The sequence below is a fragment of the Photinus pyralis genome, unplaced genomic scaffold (genome assembly GCF_008802855.1).
Source record: "Photinus pyralis isolate 1611_PpyrPB1 unplaced genomic scaffold, Ppyr1.3 Ppyr1.4_LG4, whole genome shotgun sequence".
Lineage (NCBI taxonomy): Eukaryota > Metazoa > Arthropoda > Insecta > Coleoptera > Lampyridae > Photinus > Photinus pyralis.
In genome coordinates this window covers 31,783,150-31,802,398 of record NW_022170511.1, presented here as the reverse complement: position 1 = coordinate 31,802,398, position 19,249 = coordinate 31,783,150, and the positions used below count along the sequence as shown (strand labels likewise).

Here is a 19,249-nt window from a genome sequence, read left to right as displayed (position 1 = left end):
ATTTTTTTGTTTTTTTTTTTTTTTTTAGGACCTAATAACTTCCACCAGCACAGACACAGACCTGATCGGTTATGTGATTTACCTGTGGATAGTTAACCAGGGCTAGAATGATTCTCCAGGGGCAAGAGAGAAGAACCATATAATGAATATATATTAATAATATATTAAATAGAAATGATAGGTTTGGCTATTGTCCATCAATAGTATGTTGGTTTTTTTTTTTTTTTTTTTTTTTTTTTTTTTTTTTTTTTTTTTTTTTTTTTTTTTTTTTTTTTTTTTTTTTTTTTTTTTTTTTTTTTTTTTTTTTTTTTTTTTTTTTTTTTTTTTTTTTTTTTTTTTTTTTTTTTTTTTTTTTTTTTTTTTTTTTTTTTTTTTTTTTTTTTTTTTTTTTTTTTTTTTTTTTTTTTTTTTTTTTTTTAAGGACCGCTAGCATAATTCACAGACCAGAACCCCAGACAACATTTCTTTGGCTTTGCGTTTGGGTTGAATACGAGTGGGTTGTGATAACGTGGTGTTCTTCGGTGAGGATGGAGTTTTGTGTTTTTTAACTGTGCTAGGACGTGTAACTTTATTGGGTGGACCTGTCTTTGTGGTACATGTTGCCTTACTTGTATTTATGGTGTTTCTTTGAGGTTGTATTTGTGTTATTGCTTGGGTTATTGGTGGAGGTATTACTGTATTTTGTGAGCTAGTAGTGCTGTTTAGGTTTTTGCGTTTGGGTTGAGTACGAGTGGGTTGTGATAACGTGGTGTGTTTCTGTGAAGAAGGAGTTATGTGTTTTTTAACTGTGCTAGGGCGTGTAACTTTATTGGGTGGACCTGTCTTTGTAGTGCATGTTGCGTTACTTGTATTTATGGTGTTTCTTTGTTCTTGAGGTTGTATCTGTGTTGTTGCTTGGGTTATTGGTGGAGACATTACAGTATTTTGTGAGCCTGTAGTGCTTTTAAGGTTGTTGCGTTTCGGTTGAATACGAGTGGGTTGTTTCTGAGAAAGAGGAGTATTGTGTTTTTTAACTGTGCTAAGACGTGTAACTTTATTGGGTGGACCTGTCTTTGTAGTGCAAGTTGCGTTACTTGTATTTGTGGTGTTTCTTTGTTCTTGAGGTTGTATTTGTGTGGTTGCTTGGGTTTTTGGTGGTTATTATTATTATTATTATTATTATTATTATTAGTAAAATTACCTTACAGCGACGTAAGCTTTAGTGAAGATTAGGTCAGCAGTACTAACGCCAAAGTCGGATCACAACGTCGTTCCAACCCAAATTTTATTCACCAAATTGGTGCATATGTGGGTCGGCACGACGTCGTACCGAAGTCGGGCACCGACCGACGTCAGGTTGCGAACCCCAACGTTGTACAACGTTGGTTGGACGTCCAAATTCTGCTTGGGGTCAGTGGGTCTTTTACAAGAGAAAAGACCTTTTGCATGATTTAAATCTGTTACTGGCGCGCGGACTATTAGTACACCTTTTGTTCCATATAATAACATTTTTTAGCCTTGTAATACCGTATCGGACTATTAGCGCCACGATACGACTACCAGCGGTCACCCTGTCACGAGGTGACATATCTGGATAAAAGAAATAAACGAATAAAAACACTATAATTTATTCATAAACGTTATTAGATGATTATATAAAAGTGGCACGACATCTCGGGCAGTAAGAAAATCTTCGTGATTAAACAATTGGTGTTCTACGGTGTAAATATCGTAGGGGTTTGTTCCATTGGGCAGCATCTTATGTACATACTCTACATCCTGAAAATGAAAGTCAAGCTACCGACGTACACCCCTAATGAATTACACACCTCTTTAGTAATTATTAAATCGTTTAGCGCCCTGATTAGATACGTTGGAACTTTTAACTGCGATAAATCGTACTGTGGTGGATGGATAGACCCGTACACTTTTAAATTGGTCTCGGCTCCGTGATCAAAGTAAGCGAGGGTTCCATTTAATACTAATTGGATACAGTGTGTAAGCGTTCTGAATGAGATTGCATCAGCGTTCTGTAGTAAAGTAACTGGCAATGTTTCCTGAGAAGAAAAGGATTAAGAAATATATGTATAGACTAACGGAATGTCTTACGGGATCATTTTGTTCATAATCAAAGCCTAGTGTGGCCATTTCAAAAAATTGACAATAATACATTTGAAATGGATAGCGGGTGCACAATGACTCTCGAATGGGATTTCCCGGCCTTCCTCTTAGGTAAATTTCTTCATTTGTTAAGGCAGCAATAAGCGGCTGTAAGATATAGTAATAACTCAGTAGAGTTAACTAGTTTTTTGGGCGATTTTTAATAATTACGCTTGCATAACTCCATAAACCGAAGATGTATCTAGTTAGCGACTTCCAATTTTTCACGTAAAGAGTTGGTGCCAAGCTAATAATAATCTTCAATTTTTCTTTCGCAATCTCTGGTGAGGTCACACCGTAAATGTAGCCGGTTGTTGAACCCAATGAGTGTCCAATGTAAATTATGCTTTGACCCGTCACTTCATGAATATAATCAATGTTTGCTGATGTATCATACACTCCAAGTTCATATGTATCAAAATGCCAATACCTTCTGTCAGTGTGTTTTATATGCGTGTGGCGTTTCGAGTATGTTGTTCCACGAAAGTTTCCCAGCCATACATCGTATCCTTCGTCTGCGAGAATAAACCCTACAAGACCGTAGTAATCAAAGATTACCACCAGATCAGGCGATTCTTACCTAGAGATTTACTTCCTCTGTTAATAAAAGATGCGCTATTTACCACAGCTCCATGTTGTAAAAAAACTGGCGGACCTGATATTCCTAGTGAATTCTTTGGATGCGGTATTCTAAATAACGTTAGAATGTAACCATCTTTCGTAATTACATGATGTTCTTCTACTGTATAACCTCTTCCTCGAATAATCTGAGACTACAATGGTTTATTTAGCGATGGTATAGTATGATAAAAAAGCTACTTACTACGTTCAGTTTTGCTTCGGGATTATAATAACAATTCTTGTTACTATCCCGGTCACCATAATAATCCGAAAAACTGGTACAAACGTTATTTTTATTTCTAGGTAAGAGATACACGCTAAGTGTTAGAATCACAATTGCTGCTACAACTACAAATTTCGCTTCGCTGTATATGAACGAAGTCATATTTAATACTATTTGTCTCGTATAGGTCACTTGCACACCAAATTTGATTATCTAGTAAGAATGTCTAACATTTCCGTAAACCTCTTACTAGACACTGAAATTATTTTGTATGATCACACTATGCATACCGACGTAAACTTTGGACAGCGTAAGTTTGATAAAAGTTTAAGTAACTTTTATCAGATAGTTTCTATTGCATAAAGATCGGACCATATTACGTCAACCTTGACTTTTCACGTTCAGAATAGCACATGTGGAAGATTGTTACTGGCAGACAGAAGAAATGGGCGAATATGTTTTGTACATAAAGTAGAACCAACTGCAAGAAGGAAAGATAATAAACAAACAATTAAGACTATGACCTTACGTGTTTTTCTTAATTGTATTGTATTGCATATTTTATATTGGTATAGTCCGCTCACCTTGACTCTACAGCACAGGGAACAGAGGGGGTTTTTATCGCGGCGCTGCCGATTTTAATTTGAATGCTAATTGTCATACCTTCCAACGTGAAATGTAATTTAGTGCGTTAATGCTATATGTATAGTCACAACAGTTTCAGTTGCACTACAGTCACAATGTGCGCGTCTTTGTATGACAATGCGCGACCAGGATAATCCAATGTGAAGATTACGGAGGAGGAGGAGTCCAACAGACAATCACAGAGTAGAGGAGAGTATATTTTTATTTTCACTATATATACGAGCCCCAACACATAAATGTTCGGATACTCAAAATTTTTACTTAAAATCATTGTTTTTTAGCGCATTTCCACAAAAATTTAAAAAAATTCCCTCTTGTGGCTACTTTGTTCGTCCGTCCGCTCGTTCGTTAAGACGCAAAGTTCAAAGTTTTATTTATTTCCAATAGATTACATAAATGTAATGTAGGACATATCAAAGTTTACATTGTTACATATAAAACATACAAGACGTTACAACGAATTGAAATATTCTTCAAGGGAATAAAATTGCTTCTCCAGTAGGTATGATATTAATGCGCGTTTAAAGCTTTTTAATGTTGTTAGAGATTTAAATGTTGTTGGTAATTTATTGAAAAGTTTTTTACCAAGTATTATGGCAATTTGACTTTTATGTTACCTCTGGAGAAGGATATGCGCAGGTCATTACAGTTCCTGGTTGCCCTGTTATCTAATTCGATATTTTTTCTATGGAAACATTTAAGGGAAATTTGATACATAGGTGCTTGGAATAAAGGAAAATCTAACGCCAGTTTCAATATAAAACTCGATAGTTGGTAGATGGGTATAACCTTAATAGGGTCAAGGGCGCAGGCTTCCGTAGAAATAACGGAGCTATAATGATTAAGTGAGTTTCAAACAAAGTAATAATCATAATTCGCTAGTATCGAAAACCAAAATGTAATCAAACGTTAAAAGGGAAAACGACGAAAATACTAAATTTACTTCCGGTCACAACCTGTTGAGCTCAAGAGGACGCGAAATTGCAGATCTGTAAACAGACAGATACACAAACAAAAAAATGAGAGGGGTACTGATTCACTTTGCACAATATATCGCATAAGCAATGTAACGTGCTCTTCGGCGCGACAACTCAGGGGGTAGGGGTGGGTTACAACAAACTAATGACATATACAATATATACAGGGCGCCACGCCGTTTGGGACCAATAAACGGAGTAACGGCGAATCTCCGGGGGAAGACTAAATCAAACAACTATTCGGAAGACACTCGGATACGTTAGCATATATATATTTAATTACTAAACATGCGATGGACGACTACAATATAATATAACAAATCCTGTGATAGCTTACAGACTAACATACAATACAAACACCCTCGCATCCACGCAACCACTCAGCAACGCTCACCCTTTTTATGGTCAGATGGTAGGTATGGTAGAGATGAGATGGTTCCGCTTCCGGTGAGTATCTATTGTGATTACAGATGAACTAGATCCTATGTTGGGGTTGCAGGTGGTGCAGCAGGTACAGGCAAGACGGCCAGGAGCTAGCGAATAATCCCAGTACTCAGTCACGTTGATGGCAGCGTTCGTAAGCCGATGGAGTGGCTGATTTAAACGGTTAGCCAATTTCCAACCGTAATAGCAATTGTTAACATCCGACACGAGGGGTTATTCTCAATACTCAAAAGAATCAAACATCGGATTTATGGCTCAGTGGTAGAGCATTGGGTTATAAATCCGGAGGTCGGGTGTTCGAACCTGGGTTGAGGTGAATTTTTCACTGTGGCGGAGATGGAAATACCGTAGACCAGTTCCTCCGAGCATTCTACCGGCTACTTCGAATTAGGTTTTCCTGCAGTTTTCCTAATTCGTAAGGTAAATACCGGAGTAGTATAGACCAACTTAAGACCTTCTGATGCTTTATGCGGGTCACTCTGTAATTGGGGGCATGCCTGTTGAGCGCCCAAAACAAGAGAGATAAATAATAAATAATAATAAAAATGACTACGCTAAAACCAAATTTGGTTCAACTAAGGGTTGGTCCTTACAATGGGTATGAGATATAGCAAAAAGTGACGTAAAGTTTTAAGAAAAATACTACAAAATGTACAAATAACTAAATCTCTATTCAATGGCAAAACAATCTTATCAATTCAAATGCAAACAAATTTATACGAGCAAGTCTGAATCCGAACAGGCGATTCCTATTTAAAACTCCTTGCATTATTAGTAGAGTGCTCGTTGCAAAGAAAGTCGTCTAGAAATGACTTCCGTGGGGGTTTTGGTGTCACAAGCTGAAATTCACAAAAAATGAAAGGTCATCATATACTGATTCTAAATGTCAAGGCCGTCCAAAATCGGTCCATGCATTAGGGCACAAAACGCGAAAAACGAGTTAAGCACATGTACGGAAAGACGAAAAAATAACGAATTTTTTGGTATATAAATCAAAATTTTCTTTGTACAGTGAAAGTAATAATAAATTATCAAACGTTTTCAATTACATTGGGTCTTACGGAAGAATTAAACTTCAAACGCGATTATCTCAGTTCGATATCCCTAAAAATTTGACAAATTTTGAGCAACTTTTGCGTTTACATCGTATTATTTAATAAACGGAAGCCTATATCAAAAAGTTTTACTCTTAAAAAAAGTTTCGCTCATCGTTTATCTTTACATTGCACTGAGAATTATAATTTTATGTGCAATAGTAACCAAAATATGTAATTAAAAGTAAAACAACGAACTTTTTACTCACTTACAAACGAAGCGCTTTCGCTCCGGTGAATACAATCCATCTCTACATTTCCCGTAGCTCCATTTCGCTCTTACTCATAGGTACGTTCTCGACACGGGTATACCAAAGCTTTGCCAATATAATTGATACAGATAATTATTAATTACATAAATCAATGAATGTGAAACTCAAAAAGAGACCAAACCATAATTTTAAGAAACATAAAAAAAATTGTAGATACAGAACATCGCCTTATACTTACAACCCCAGGTAACTTTTTAAATGTGTCATACTAAATGATATGCACTTAATAACAAAACAATAATACCCTAAACTAACACGTAGCAGTAATGTGATTTCTTTTCCTAGGTAAGTGCATTAAAAGAATGACAAATAGAAAAAATTTGATTCCATTTATTTACAACCTTTTCGTCAACTGAGCATTCAGAATCGCCGTGCTCTTAGATGTGATGTCAGTAGAATTTTGCACGATCTTTGGACCATGCTGGGGCATAACTTACCCTTTATACATTCAGTGAGAATTTAGAACAGTTAAATTGTTAGGAATTGGCCGCAATGTGATGAAAATGGGCAAAAGTTCGCTTTTTCTACTAATATAAGTACTATTCATTGTGGGGGGCAATTTTGGACAGGGTGCCATATTTTGATTTAAAAACACACCCTTAAACAGTGAGTATTCTGTTGGTGGCAACTTATGGCTAACTTTTGTCCATTTTCATCACATTGCGGCCAATTCCTAACAATTTAACTGTTCTAAATTCTCACTGAATGTATAAAGGGTAAGTTATGCCCCAGCATGGTCCAAAGATCGTGCAAAATTCTACTGACATCACATCTAAGAGCACGGCGATTCTGAATGCTCAGTTGACGAAAAGGTTGTAAATAAATGGAATCAAATTTTTTCTATTTGTCATTCTTTTAATGCACTTACCTAGGAAAAGAAATCACATTACTGCTACGTGTTAGTTTAGGGTATTATTGTTTTGTTATTAAGTGCATATCATTTAGTATGACACATTTAAAAAGTTACCTGGGGTTGTAAGTATAAGGCGATGTTCTGTATCTACAATTTTTTTTATGTTTCTTAAAATTATGGTTTGGTCTCTTTTTGAGTTTCACATTCATTGATTTATGTAATTAATAATTATCTGTATCAATTATATTGGCAAAGCTTTGGTATACCCGTGTCGAGAACGTACCTATGAGTAAGAGCGAAATGGAGCTACGGGAAATGTAGAGATGGATTGTATTCACCGGAGCGAAAGCGCTTCGTTTGTAAGTGAGTAAAAAGTTCGTTGTTTTACTTTTAATTACATATTTTGGTTACTATTGCACATAAAATTATAATTCTCAGTGCAATGTAAAGATAAACGATAAGCGAAACTTTTTTTAAGAGTAAAACTTTTTGATATAGGCTTCCGTTTATTAAATAATACGATGTAAACGCAAAAGTTGCTCAAAATTTGTCAAATTTTTAGGGATATCGAACTGAGATAATCGCGTTTGAAGTTTAATTCTTCCGTAAAACCCAATGTAATTGGAAACGTTTGATAATTTATTATTACTTTCACTGTACAAAGAAAATTTTGATTTATATACGAAAAAATTCGTTATTTTTTCTTCTTTCCGTACATGTGCTTAACTCGTTTTTTGCGTTTTGTGCCCTAATGCATGGACCGATTTTGGACGGCCTTGACATTTAGAATCAGTATATGATGACCTTTCATTTTTTGTGAATTTCAGCTTGTGACACCAAAACCCCCACGGAAGTCATAATTTCTGCCACGGAGCACTCTACTATATAGGTATAACGAATTTTTATTAGAAATATTGCAATTATGGATACTGCTAATGCGAATTTTGCACTTAAAATGTAGATGTATTTAGCCTATGGGCCCTAAGATTCAGTAGAATTAATCACACGAAAGGTATTTCTCGAATTCCCATTGAAGGCAATGTGGTACTATTGACGATCCTCGAGATCGTTTATAATTTTGTATTGCTGCCTGTTCGTGTGCACGATAACTTTGTGTGGAAACGTAGGATTGCTTTAAAAATTGATAAACCAGTTATACTATATTTGTTTGTTATTTTATGTACCTATATATGTATATTTTTTTTTTATTGGATGCTATGTGTCAATGACGTGTCGAAGCCAAGGATTGGTGGAATGACAAATAAAGATTATTATTATTATTCAGGATATATAAGAAAGGTCACTATTGTTTTTCGACTACGTAAGCTAACGGGTCAAAACGTTACAGCCCAAAACTGTCGAAACCTCCAAAAAAAGGTTCCTTTTATAATTCTTCTTACAAAGAACATAATATGAATGTCCGGTTCTCTGTCTTAGTAAATATTCCTTACATTTCATGTAACTATGCTGCGAGCTTGACCTTGTAGTATATCCTGGTATTTTCAGTGATACATTCCTGATAACCCATTGCCGCCATGCATAATAAGTAAGTCTCTGCATCGGGCGATAAGCGATCAGTATCAGTGTTTAACTTGATGTCACCTCTTACGTGAGAAGTAAACACAGATTCAATCCAGGATTTTTGAACAACCTGAGGTTTTATATTGTACTTGGTAAAACATTAAAGAACTTAGTTTCCTTTTTGTTTGTTTTATATTTAAATGTTTTGATGTGTAATTTGAATGTTTATTGTAATTGATTAACATGTCCTGTATTTTTTGCAATCATTATCCATCTTCGGAAATGAAATTCACTAATTCGCTGGCGAGATCGAGTTATAAAAAGAAATTTGTAAATTATCAACTTCAGGAATTGCTTTCCGCTATCAGACGATGCAATACGAAACTGATAATACAATACAAATACGCTTTCGTAATAAGGACGTTCACACATAGAGATCGGAGCCGACGTTTGCCTATTGTTTTTTCCAATGCAAGCAAACAAAAGTCTTAATGAAGCTAGACTGCGTGTGACAAATCTTGAAACTAGATCCTCCAAACAGTGCACATGCAAACCACTCGTGCGGTTTCCTACAGGCTAAAACTAAACACATGATATTCATCAAAATAAATAAAGAAAACTTGAAATAAATTTTATTGCAATTACAGTTTTGCTTTTTGCTAATTCCTGCGCTCTCACTAGATGGCGCTAATATAACTTGTAATAATAAAAATAATTAAGAATGTTCTTATCAGACTCCTTTCAGATTTTATTCTATAAATGAAAGACGATCATTTTCCAGCAAAGAGCATAATTTATTACATAATTCGGAGTTCGCGTCGGTGCGCCACACTTTAACTCGCCTTTTTTTAAATTGAATTGAATTACTTGCTGGCGTGTGCAAACAACACTCGAAGTCTGCTTACATGTGCTAGCAATGAACAACAAATGAAGGACAAGTATTTATTTTGAAGTTCGTGATAACTTCGCTATAGGTCACGGTTCCCTAAAGCGTCTTTATACTCTTCTACCATTCACTAATTGAAGTTACAAAAATCAACTTAAACTGTTCTAAATATTTAAGAAAGGTTATTAATAAAATTAACTAAAGGATTGTAAACGAGCGGAACGACGTCTCGAGCTGCAATGAAATCATCATGATTAAATGCTTCGTGTTTAACAATGTACAGGTCGTATGGATTGACCTTTTTGGGTAAATGTTCATGCAACAGTTTTACATCCTATAATGGAAGTAGTTAAAATTGTTTATTATATTGTTGTCGCATTACCTCCACCGTTATCATCATGTCGTTTATAGCTGTCACTAAATAAGTTGGAACGCTTAGTCGGGATAAATTGTGCTTTGGTACCTCCGGTGATCCATATGCTGCCATATTGAGTTCCTCCGAGCCGTAATCCAAGTAATCGAAATTACCTTTCGAGACCAATTGCAAACCGTGACTAATTGTCTTGTAAGATGTCGCATCCGAATTTTGTAAGAGAGTGACGGGTAACGTTTCCTGAAATCAATGTGATAATTGTGGTTTATGCCAGCTATGGATATACAGGGTCGTTTTGCTCGTAATCAAAACCCATAGCGATCATATCCATAAGTTGGCAGAGGTACATCTGGAAAGGGTATGGTAGACACAACATTTCTCTTAGCTTGCTTTGGTAAGTGCCTCTTAGTGCCACTTCTCCATTAGTAAAAAATGTGAAAAAGGGCTACAAAACCACAGGAATTACTCAAGTTAGAACATTAGAAAAAAAAACGATACCTCAGTGTACGGCCAAAATTGAATAAAGTATTTCGTTATCGACTTCCAGTTTGATAAAAATACTGTTGGAGCTAAACTGATGATGATTCTAATTTTCTCTTCCGCTAAGCTCGGATTCGTTACGCTATACATGTATCCCGCCGTTGATCCAAACGAAAAACCCAGGTATGTTATCTTTTGCTTTGTAATACTGTAGATATGATCAATTTTTGCGGCGATATCGTATACACCCAATTCGTAGGTATTAAATTCCCAAAATAATCGATCGGTGTTTTTTAACTGCGTATGTTTTTTCCCATAGACAGTACCTCGAAAGTTTCCTAGCCAGACGTCGTATCCCGCATCGGCCAGTAGGAAAGCTGAAGGCAACACAGATGACAACTCGTTTTAAGAGTTAAGCTAACAGAGACTTTTTTCTTCGTTAGAGCAAGTATTTTGCCATTTCGGCAGTTTAATTCTTAAAGTGAGTTTAATTTATAGCTATAATTCCATTTACCTAATGATTTATTTCCCCTGTTTACGAAGGAGGCGCTGTTAGTTAAAACACCATGCAAAATTAGAATCGGACGACCAGATAACAATGTCGAAGAATTTTTCCCAAGTGGTATTCTGAATAATGTCAAAATATACCCATCTTTTGTGGTTACGTCGTGTTCCTCCACTGGGTATCCACGTTGCTTTATTATTTGCGACTAGTATTCAACAAAGAAAATACATCATTAGGATGTAGGTATGTAGAAATGGCATTTTCAAATTTTGATGTTTATGGGACAAACAAAGTTCGGCAAACAATACATGTCACACAGTAAAATTATCAGTCATTGATATCTATTAAATAAATAACGTGGGTTAGAGCAATGAAAGACTTACAACGTTCATATAGGTATCCGGATTGTAGTAGCAATTCTCATTTTTATCGCGATCGCCGTAGTAGTCGGAAAACGACTTGCACACATTGTTTTTGCTTCTAGGTATCAATAATAAACTAATTAGCGCAATGAAAACTGACAAAATAGTAATCCGCTTCATCTTGAATCTGGAGCAAGTATAATGCCATATTGTTTACAAAAACAGCATTGCTTTGAACTTTAGACGCGGTTTTTATAGGACTCGTGTTAATTACGTTTTTGTTAAAAGAAGAATACAAAGTTTAAAGATCTAACACACTTCTTGCAAAGAGGAAGTACCACGATTTTGATACGAAACCCGTTTTATAATAAGTAAAACAATAAAATTCGTTGATTGGCGTGTCGAAACTGTATGAACAAAGATACAATTCTTTTTGATATTGAAACATTTGTACTTCCTACAAAGATATTGCTATCTGTCATTGTAACCTTGTTTGCGAACTCCGTGACCTATTACACCAATAACCAAATAAATAATAACTAAATATCTAAAACAAAATTTGCATAGTTATAATGCAAGGAACAAAGAACACATTCACATATTCAATAAAACAAAGGGTGGCTTATCAACAAAAATTAAAAACTTAAAATTACATTCAAAGCCAGTATAATAGTTATTTGTATAACTAATTTTGAAAGTGATACTTTCTTTATAACGGTTGGATTTGAAAGTGATGAGGTAGAATAGGTTGCATATACACTTAGGGGTTTAGAAATCAAAATTTTGGAGAATAATTGATAACATTAAATTTCGTATTTGGCGTAAACTGATAACTGTTATGGTTCCTGAGAAAAAAATGAGGAAAAAATTAAATTAAAAATTGTGGAGGTGGCTCCCAAACGAAACACGTTAGACCCTCAGTTTATTTGGAAAAAGTGCTTGTTTCGATCCCCTCTACCACCCAATTTTTTTTTATACACTTATACGTAAGATCCTGTATTTCAAACATTCATTATGAATAGGATCCGTATTCCAGAGAGGCACATTTGCTAATTTTAGTAGCACACACCAGCACACTACTAGCACAACAAAATTTAATTATCACGGGTTCAATTTTTCTATTTTGGGCGGGGCTGAGCGTCGAGTTGGCCCCGCAAATAAAAAATTAAAAAAAAAATAGTTAGGATGTAGCACATTTGCTAATTTTAGTAGTACACACCAGCACACTACTAGCACAACAAAATTTGCTTGTCACGGGTTCAATTTTTTTATTTTAGGCGGGGCTGAACGTCGAGTTGGCCCCGCACACAAAAAATTAAAAAAAAAATAGTTGGGATGTAGCACATTTGTTAATTTTAGTAGCACACACCAGCACACTACTAGCACAACAAAATTTAATTATCACGGGTTCAATTTTTCTATTTTAGGCGGGGCTGAGCGTCGAGTTGGCCCCGCAAATAAAAAATTAAAAAAAAATAGTTGGGATGTAGCACATTTGCTAATTTTAGTAGTATACACCAGCACACTACTAGCACAGCAAAATTTGCTTGTCACGGGTTCAATTTTTTTATTTTAGGCGGGGCTGAGCGTCGAGTTGGCCCCGCACATAAAAAATTTAAAAAAAAATAGTTGGGATGTAAAAGCACATTTGCTAATTTTAGTAGCACACACCAGCACACTACTAGCACAATCAACTAACATATATGTTTTTTTTATTTCTTAAACAGCGGGGCTAACTCGACTGACCTATTCCAGAGGGTAAAATCTTGTTTTTTTCTGGCTGTGTTTCAGAAGGAAAGTAATGTTTATCTAAAAAAAAACGATATCGAGTTAGATACCAGAATTTGAAGAGTGGTTTCACTTCACCCCACAGTCGTGGTTAATCATTATATTGTTTAAACGATAATAGCAACATCTAGTGCACAAAGTAAAGTACATTTTTAATAAAAACAATTGGCCTGCAATTAGTTGCAGTGTGTTACAAATACTCTCTTTCAGATATACAGCGCCAGATTGTTGTCAACTGAAACTGTTATCATTGTTAAGTAGTTTGATTTCAATGAAGCGATATATTTCCTATTATCGGATGTTGTGCAATTACAACAAGTACTCTCAGTGACGCACTTATTTATTTCTTAAGTTTAATCAAAATCGCAATTTCTAATATTGTTACGTAAATTTTTATCGCCGTTTTCACTGGTTCATTATTAACCCTGTATAATCACGCTGAGGAATAACTGCAGGAATGTAGCAGCGTGCGATGAATCACGAAGTAAAAAAAGAACACGCTCCATCTGTCCAAATGAGGTGGGCTCGGTGGATACATAAATTATGCCCTTGGGTGGTCGCAAGCAAAAGGTGCACATTTCGAGGGATAAAAATACAGCATTAACAAATATGTCATCACAAGCTCTAGAATGATGAATGATAATTCATACATTGTGCAAATCTCACAGAGTTGCGGTACTTAACACTTACTAATTTTAAAATCCCAATTTGTACTTGGAACAATTTACTTCATGTTACGATACGGATTTTATCCTTCATTTTTAACGGAATATAAGCAAGTTACATTGAAATATTACATTATATTAATAGTAATAGTATAATTGGTCAAGAGCATAAAGCAAAACGAAATAAATAAACTTAACATTCACCTATTTATTGTGTTCAGATCTAAGTTTTTCCATTTACTCGACTTGTGCTTGGATTCTTACCCCAAAAAAATATGGAATTTGTAACATTACAAACGCTTACAAAAGGCGAATTCTACAAATACAGATACGAATACTTCAAACATATGTAAAGAATACGCAAACTTATCTATCTATCACATTTTCTTACCCGCACTAGGCTAGATTAAAGTAAGTGTCGTAATGTCGCCTTTTCATACAAATTACGGTTACTAACTCAATCACAGTATCCACATAGTAACGATACAAAAATAACTTTACAATCAAAGTTTGTCCAGAAATTTAATAAGAGGCTTGTATACCAATGACACTATATCCTTGGCGGTGATAAAATTAAGATGATTGAAATGTTTGTCTTCAACTCTGTAAATACCATGCCGTGTGGTATCTTTAGGCAACGCATCATATAGTCGCTTCAGGCTCTAAAATCAGAAAATGCAAATCGATTCAGATTGTGCAAGAGGGCGTATAGACCTGTTCGGATACACTCTTATCATTTTCACCATGGAATGTGTAACTCGGGATCCGTATGACGGACAAATTGTAACTCAGTGGGTGCGTAGTCCCGTATAATCTCACATTCTCTTGAGGGCCGTAGTCGAAATGCTGAAATTGTTCATAAAGACCCACTTGAATCAAATGGGTAATGGTTTTAACTGAAGCCGCGTCAGTATTGTGCACGATCGTAATTGGCAAAGTTTCCTGGAAGTTTTAAATCATTAAACGTCTTAGTCTTTTGGGATACCTACGGGATCGTTTTGTTCAAAATTGAATCCCAAAGCGATCATTTCGATTAATTGGCAAGTTTTCATCTGAAACGGAAATGGAAGGCATAGTAGCCTTGCTAAACTTGGAATGGGATGTCTAACGAACATCTTTCCATTCGTAACTAATTGTAAAGGATGCTAAAAGTAGAATGTTAGCTATACTTCTTACTTAAAGCACCCACCTCCAGAATGAACCATAAGCGCCCAACGAGTTCAAATAAAAATCCGACATCTTTCAGAAATATAGACGGCGCAAAGTTAATTATGATCTCTAACTTTTCATGGGCGATTTGTGGGAACACGCTACTGTAAACATAAACCGCGGTTGATCCCAGAGAGTAACCAACAAATATCATTTTTTGTTTCGTAATTCTGTACACAAGATCTATTTGCGGTGGAAGATCGAGAACACCGTTTTCGTGAAAGGAAAAATTCCAAAATTCACTGTCTTCAGGTGTAATAGTGTGGTGTCTGTTGCCATACAACGAACCTCTAAAATTCCCCATCCAAACATCGTAACCTGCGTCGGCCAGTATATACGCTGTAATTAGAATTTTTGTAATCGTTACTACAACACTGGGCCTAACTTACCTAAAGATTTGTTACCCACATTCACATAGATACCGCTGTTTAATGTCATGCCATGCTGTAAAAATACGGGCTTTCTAATTTTGTGGGTTGAAGGAACCTTTCCATAAGGTATACGAAATAAAGTTAAAATATATCCATCATCCGTGGTTACTTCGTATTGTTCCAAGGGGTAGCCGTTTCTCTTAACAATATCTGGCTGAAGTTCACAGATGAGATTAGTTTCATTGTTGATATAATCATTATTCTAACATTGATATACTTACCACTTCGAGTTTATAATCTGGGTTATAATAACAATTTTGGTTCTCATCGCGATTAGAGTAATAATCCTCGAATGTTTTGCACACGTTATTGTTCCCCGTATTGAAAAACAACACACTTAAAAACACGGTTAAAACGACGGACAAAGATATCGCCCATTTCATTGTTGCTGCCATTACGAATGCTCTGTAATATTTGAACCCAATTTATATTAAGTAATTGATAACAGTTTTTATTGTACAGATGAAGATTTTATCTTCAACGATATCTCACAGATTTTGAAGTACAGTTGCACCAGCAACACTATAATATATTTACTGACGAACGTGAGATACGAACATGACCTTTCTGTGATATTGCCTTATCATCTTTTGCAAATGATGTACCAATTTAGTGTAAAAAAAGATGTCACATTTTTGCAACTGTTCCGTCAATTATCCGTTTATTATAATAAGAGGAAAAATAGTAATAAGTAGGTTCTCTAGGATATTTACGTGACAAGACTGATTTTATTAAAAAAAAGTTCCATAATTAATAATTTTAAGTCACGGCAATGTTCTGCCACTAAAATTAGTAATACAATGAGTGTGTAATAACTGCTTGCTGGATGGCTTGTGACGTTCAATTCACGAACGCTGACGTGAAATAAGTATATTGATGCAATAAAGTGATATGACGTTGGGAACGTAGTATTTAGATAAAAAAGTTACGCCCTAAAAATACTTCTGTCGCAATGATTCAGTAACTTTGAAGCTGCAAACGTTCAATCTTCCATCAAGCAGAATTTCGGCCTTTCTTTTAGTTGAGTTTTATTAAACGGCCGAAAGCGGTTTTATACTTATCAGTCAATCTGCCTGACGAATAAGGTTTGGTGTATATATTTATTTTCGAGATTTTCAAACTGGTTCAGGAATATTATTTGCCGTTTTTGATTAGTGATTTCGAAATCGATTTGGTTGTTGTTTACGGGTAATGGAAATATATTGTTTGTTGATCGTGCAACAAATAATCAAAAAAAGATGTGTTTGTTGCAACCATAATGATATTTACGGTCATGGTCATAAGTGGGGGCAAAGAAGGGCAAGGTAAACAGCCTTTTTCTATAATGAGATGCATGTATCGATAATGAATGCCTTGATAAGTATCGACATGCTGATCAGGTCATAACCCAAATGAGTCCTAACCTTCTACTGATGGAAAAATTGTTGTGTAGAAAAAAAGAAAAGATCAACTACACGAGTGGAAGGGAACTCCTCTGAAACTTGGTTTTCGATAATGTCATGATAAACGTAGGTTGTTGATGGAAAGAAGTGACGGCGTAGCATGGCGTTCTCAGTATTTAACAAAATTCAAAGAAAACGATCACCGTGAAGGTGATAGGGCTGGTGAGAGGTACATCATAACTTTCATAACTTTTATTGTTTCCTTTTGACAATATAATATTGTATTAGGACATGTCACAAAATGAAGAAAAAAGAAAGAAACAGCAAAGAAAACATTGACATAATTTAACATAAAGATAACATAACATAACTTAAAACCTTGAGCACTTACTTACTTCTAAAAACTCGTCGACAGTGTAAAAAGCATTTTCGCTTAGAATATTTTTTATTGATCTTTTAAAATCTTTGAGCGTATGCAGGTTTTTAATTGAGGTTGGGAGGTGGTTGAATAGTTTGATTCCTACAGAGTTTGGAGATTGTTTTGCGATTTTTAACCTTGCCATGGGTATACTAAGGTCTCCTTTATTTCGGGTGTTATACGAGTGAAATTCATTGTTGCGCCTAAGTTGGTGTTTATTTTTGTAGATATGTGTTAATACTTCCAATATATATAGCGATGGAAGGGTGAGGATGTTATATTTGATGAAATATGGTCGGCATGACTCCCGCTGCTTTATGCCCAATAAACATCGTATTATACGTTTTTGTACAATAAAAACTTTAGCGGCCAGTGTAGATGATCCCCAGAAAAGAACACCGTAACATAACCTTGACTGAACCTCCGCATAATAGAAGGACAATGTGAAATATACACCAATCAACTGTCTGATACTACGGATTTGAAAGCAACAAACATTAAGCTTTTTTATCAAGCATAAGCAGTGGCACTTCCAGTTTAATTTTGAATCCAAGCACATTCCCAGGTATTTCCCTGATTGTTGCACTGGAACATTAGCAAGAAGGGATACATCGGTGGTGGGAGAAATAGAAGAAAATAAAATGCAGTACGTTTTGCTATTGTTTAAATGAAGTTTGTTAAAATTAAACCACCCTTGAAGCGTCGATAGAATTCCACTTGCCCGTTGTTGTAGGTCAAGAATAGTTTTACCGGAAACTATTGCAGTAGTGTCATCCGCATACATGATTACAGAGTTCAAAATGAAAACAATATCATTGATAAATAAAAGAAACAGGATTGGCCCTAAAATCGAGCCCTGTGGTACGCCACTGTTCATCGGCAAAAGGCACGATGAGAACTTTGTGATCTTGGAATTGGAATTGCACTTTATTTCTACATACTGAGATCTTCCCGATAAGTTTCGTAACGGATGGTTAGCGGATTAATTTGTCACAAAAAATCAGGAATTATCATGAAGATGTGAATTACTTTATGCAGTGGTTAAAGAAGCAGCTTATACCAAATTTACCAACAAATTCAATTGTCCTTGTGGATAACGACCATACAATAGTTTTCAGATAAATAAGCCCCCAACGCTGAATAATCGTAATCAAATATATGTATTTTTACTTGCAATATCCCATGGTTGTGACAATTCAACTTACAGAAAAAAAGCAATATACAATAAACTCCCATTCTGTGATGTGAGGCGGTCGCGAGTAGACGTGCTCTGTTGCAGTAAATTAAATATTTTTCAAAACTGTGTTAAATCGCTCGTTTAAATACAAGGTCCAATATCAAAGGGACCGACAAGAAATCCAAATTCCAACTTTTTAGGGACAAATTATCCAAATAATTTGGATTGTTTTCGTCAAGATATCCAATTTTTATCGACATATTATCCAAATCCAAATAAAGCGACAAAATATCCAACCAATTTGGAAACTTGAACTGGAACCGCTTGATCCACTTTCTCCAAGGGTAATATACTTAGACCTACAATAAGTGCAGGTCTAATAGGCTATATCACGCGTTGAATGTTGTTCTTGCAGGACTCTTATAGGAGCTGCATCAAAGATGTTTATTTCGTCGTTGTTCATTTTGCTGCTATCCTATAACTCATTTATTAGATAGATAGATAAACTTTATTCATATTTACCGTAAGGTGTTGAATAATCTTGCACAATAAACTTACTAGGTAGGCACTAATTCTTTGACGCTGTATGTTTCGTACTGCACAAGGTTCATACGTGATTAAAGGGCTTGAATAAATTTTGGATTTCTTGTCTAAAAAAGTTTGGATATCTTGTCAAAAAATTTCCGAACTTTTTGGATATTTTGTCCAAAAAATTTGGATTTCTTGCCTAAAAAAAATTCGATATTTGGATATCTTGTCGCGCAACCGACAAGATATCCAAATC

The 19,249-nt window shown here is 35.3% G+C and overlaps 3 protein-coding genes across 4 annotated transcripts; all 3 read right to left on the bottom strand.

Annotated features, from left to right (window-relative positions):
* Nucleotides 1–1,591: 1,591 nt before the first annotated feature.
* Nucleotides 1,592–3,725, bottom strand: LOC116167702 (lipase member K-like). 2 transcript variants are annotated; one of them, XM_031483181.1, is made up of 7 exons: nt 3,568–3,725; nt 2,963–3,464; nt 2,720–2,912; nt 2,311–2,669; nt 2,089–2,247; nt 1,809–2,036; nt 1,592–1,758 (listed from the first exon to the last, which is right to left on the bottom strand). In XM_031483181.1, the coding sequence occupies exons 2-7, from the start codon at nt 3,143–3,145 to the stop codon at nt 1,600–1,602; spliced, it is 1,281 nt and encodes a 426-aa protein (XP_031339041.1). In that variant the 5' UTR covers nt 3,146–3,464; nt 3,568–3,725; the 3' UTR covers nt 1,592–1,599. The 2 variants fall into 2 exon arrangements, with proteins under 2 accessions (XP_031339041.1, XP_031339040.1); XM_031483180.1 differs by having other exon boundaries at nt 3,513–3,721.
* Nucleotides 3,726–9,562: 5,837 nt separating this feature from the next.
* LOC116167703 (lipase member J-like) lies at nt 9,563–11,826 on the bottom strand. The gene is made up of 6 exons (XM_031483182.1): nt 11,417–11,826; nt 11,043–11,238; nt 10,547–10,905; nt 10,335–10,493; nt 10,058–10,288; nt 9,563–10,009 (listed from the first exon to the last, which is right to left on the bottom strand). Exons 1-6 carry the CDS (start codon nt 11,573–11,575, stop codon nt 9,848–9,850), a joined length of 1,266 nt encoding a protein of 421 aa, XP_031339042.1. The 5' UTR covers nt 11,576–11,826; the 3' UTR covers nt 9,563–9,847.
* Nucleotides 11,827–14,314: 2,488 nt separating this feature from the next.
* LOC116167701 (gastric triacylglycerol lipase-like) lies at nt 14,315–16,251 on the bottom strand. The gene is made up of 7 exons (XM_031483179.1): nt 16,202–16,251; nt 15,710–15,893; nt 15,447–15,642; nt 15,038–15,396; nt 14,838–14,993; nt 14,563–14,790; nt 14,315–14,510 (listed from the first exon to the last, which is right to left on the bottom strand). The coding sequence occupies exons 1-7, from the start codon at nt 16,234–16,236 to the stop codon at nt 14,352–14,354; spliced, it is 1,317 nt and encodes a 438-aa protein (XP_031339039.1). The 5' UTR covers nt 16,237–16,251; the 3' UTR covers nt 14,315–14,351.
* Nucleotides 16,252–19,249: the final 2,998 nt, after the last annotated feature.

What these genes read in the sequence shown, in the direction of transcription:
- LOC116167701 (XM_031483179.1), bottom strand. Translation starts at nt 16,236, where the DNA reads ATGGAACTTTTTTTTAATAAAATCAGTCTTGTCAC. An exon ending in CAGATTATAAACTCGAAGTG is followed by an intron (nt 15,643 to 15,709) that starts GTAAGTATATCA and finishes TGTGAACTTCAG; the next exon opens with CCAGATATTGTTAAGAGAAA. An exon ending in GCTTATGGTTCATTCTGGAG is followed by an intron (nt 14,994 to 15,037) that starts GTGGGTGCTTTA and finishes TTCTACTTTTAG; the next exon opens with CATCCTTTACAATTAGTTAC.
- LOC116167702 (XM_031483181.1), bottom strand. Translation starts at nt 3,145, where the DNA reads ATGACTTCGTTCATATACAGCGAAGCGAAATTTGTAGTTGTAGCAGCA. An exon ending in CCGAAGCAAAACTGAACGTA is followed by an intron (nt 2,913 to 2,962) that starts GTAAGTAGCTTT and finishes AAACCATTGTAG; the next exon opens with TCTCAGATTATTCGAGGAAG. An exon ending in ATTTAATAATTACTAAAGAG is followed by an intron (nt 1,759 to 1,808) that starts GTGTGTAATTCA and finishes TTTCATTTTCAG; the next exon opens with GATGTAGAGTATGTACATAA.
- LOC116167703 (XM_031483182.1), bottom strand. Translation starts at nt 11,575, where the DNA reads ATGAAGCGGATTACTATTTTGTCAGTTTTCATTGCGCTAATTAGTTTA. An exon ending in CGGATACCTATATGAACGTT is followed by an intron (nt 11,239 to 11,416) that starts GTAAGTCTTTCA and finishes GTTGAATACTAG; the next exon opens with TCGCAAATAATAAAGCAACG. An exon ending in ATTACGAGCAAAACGACCCT is followed by an intron (nt 10,289 to 10,334) that starts GTATATCCATAG and finishes CATTGATTTCAG; the next exon opens with GAAACGTTACCCGTCACTCT.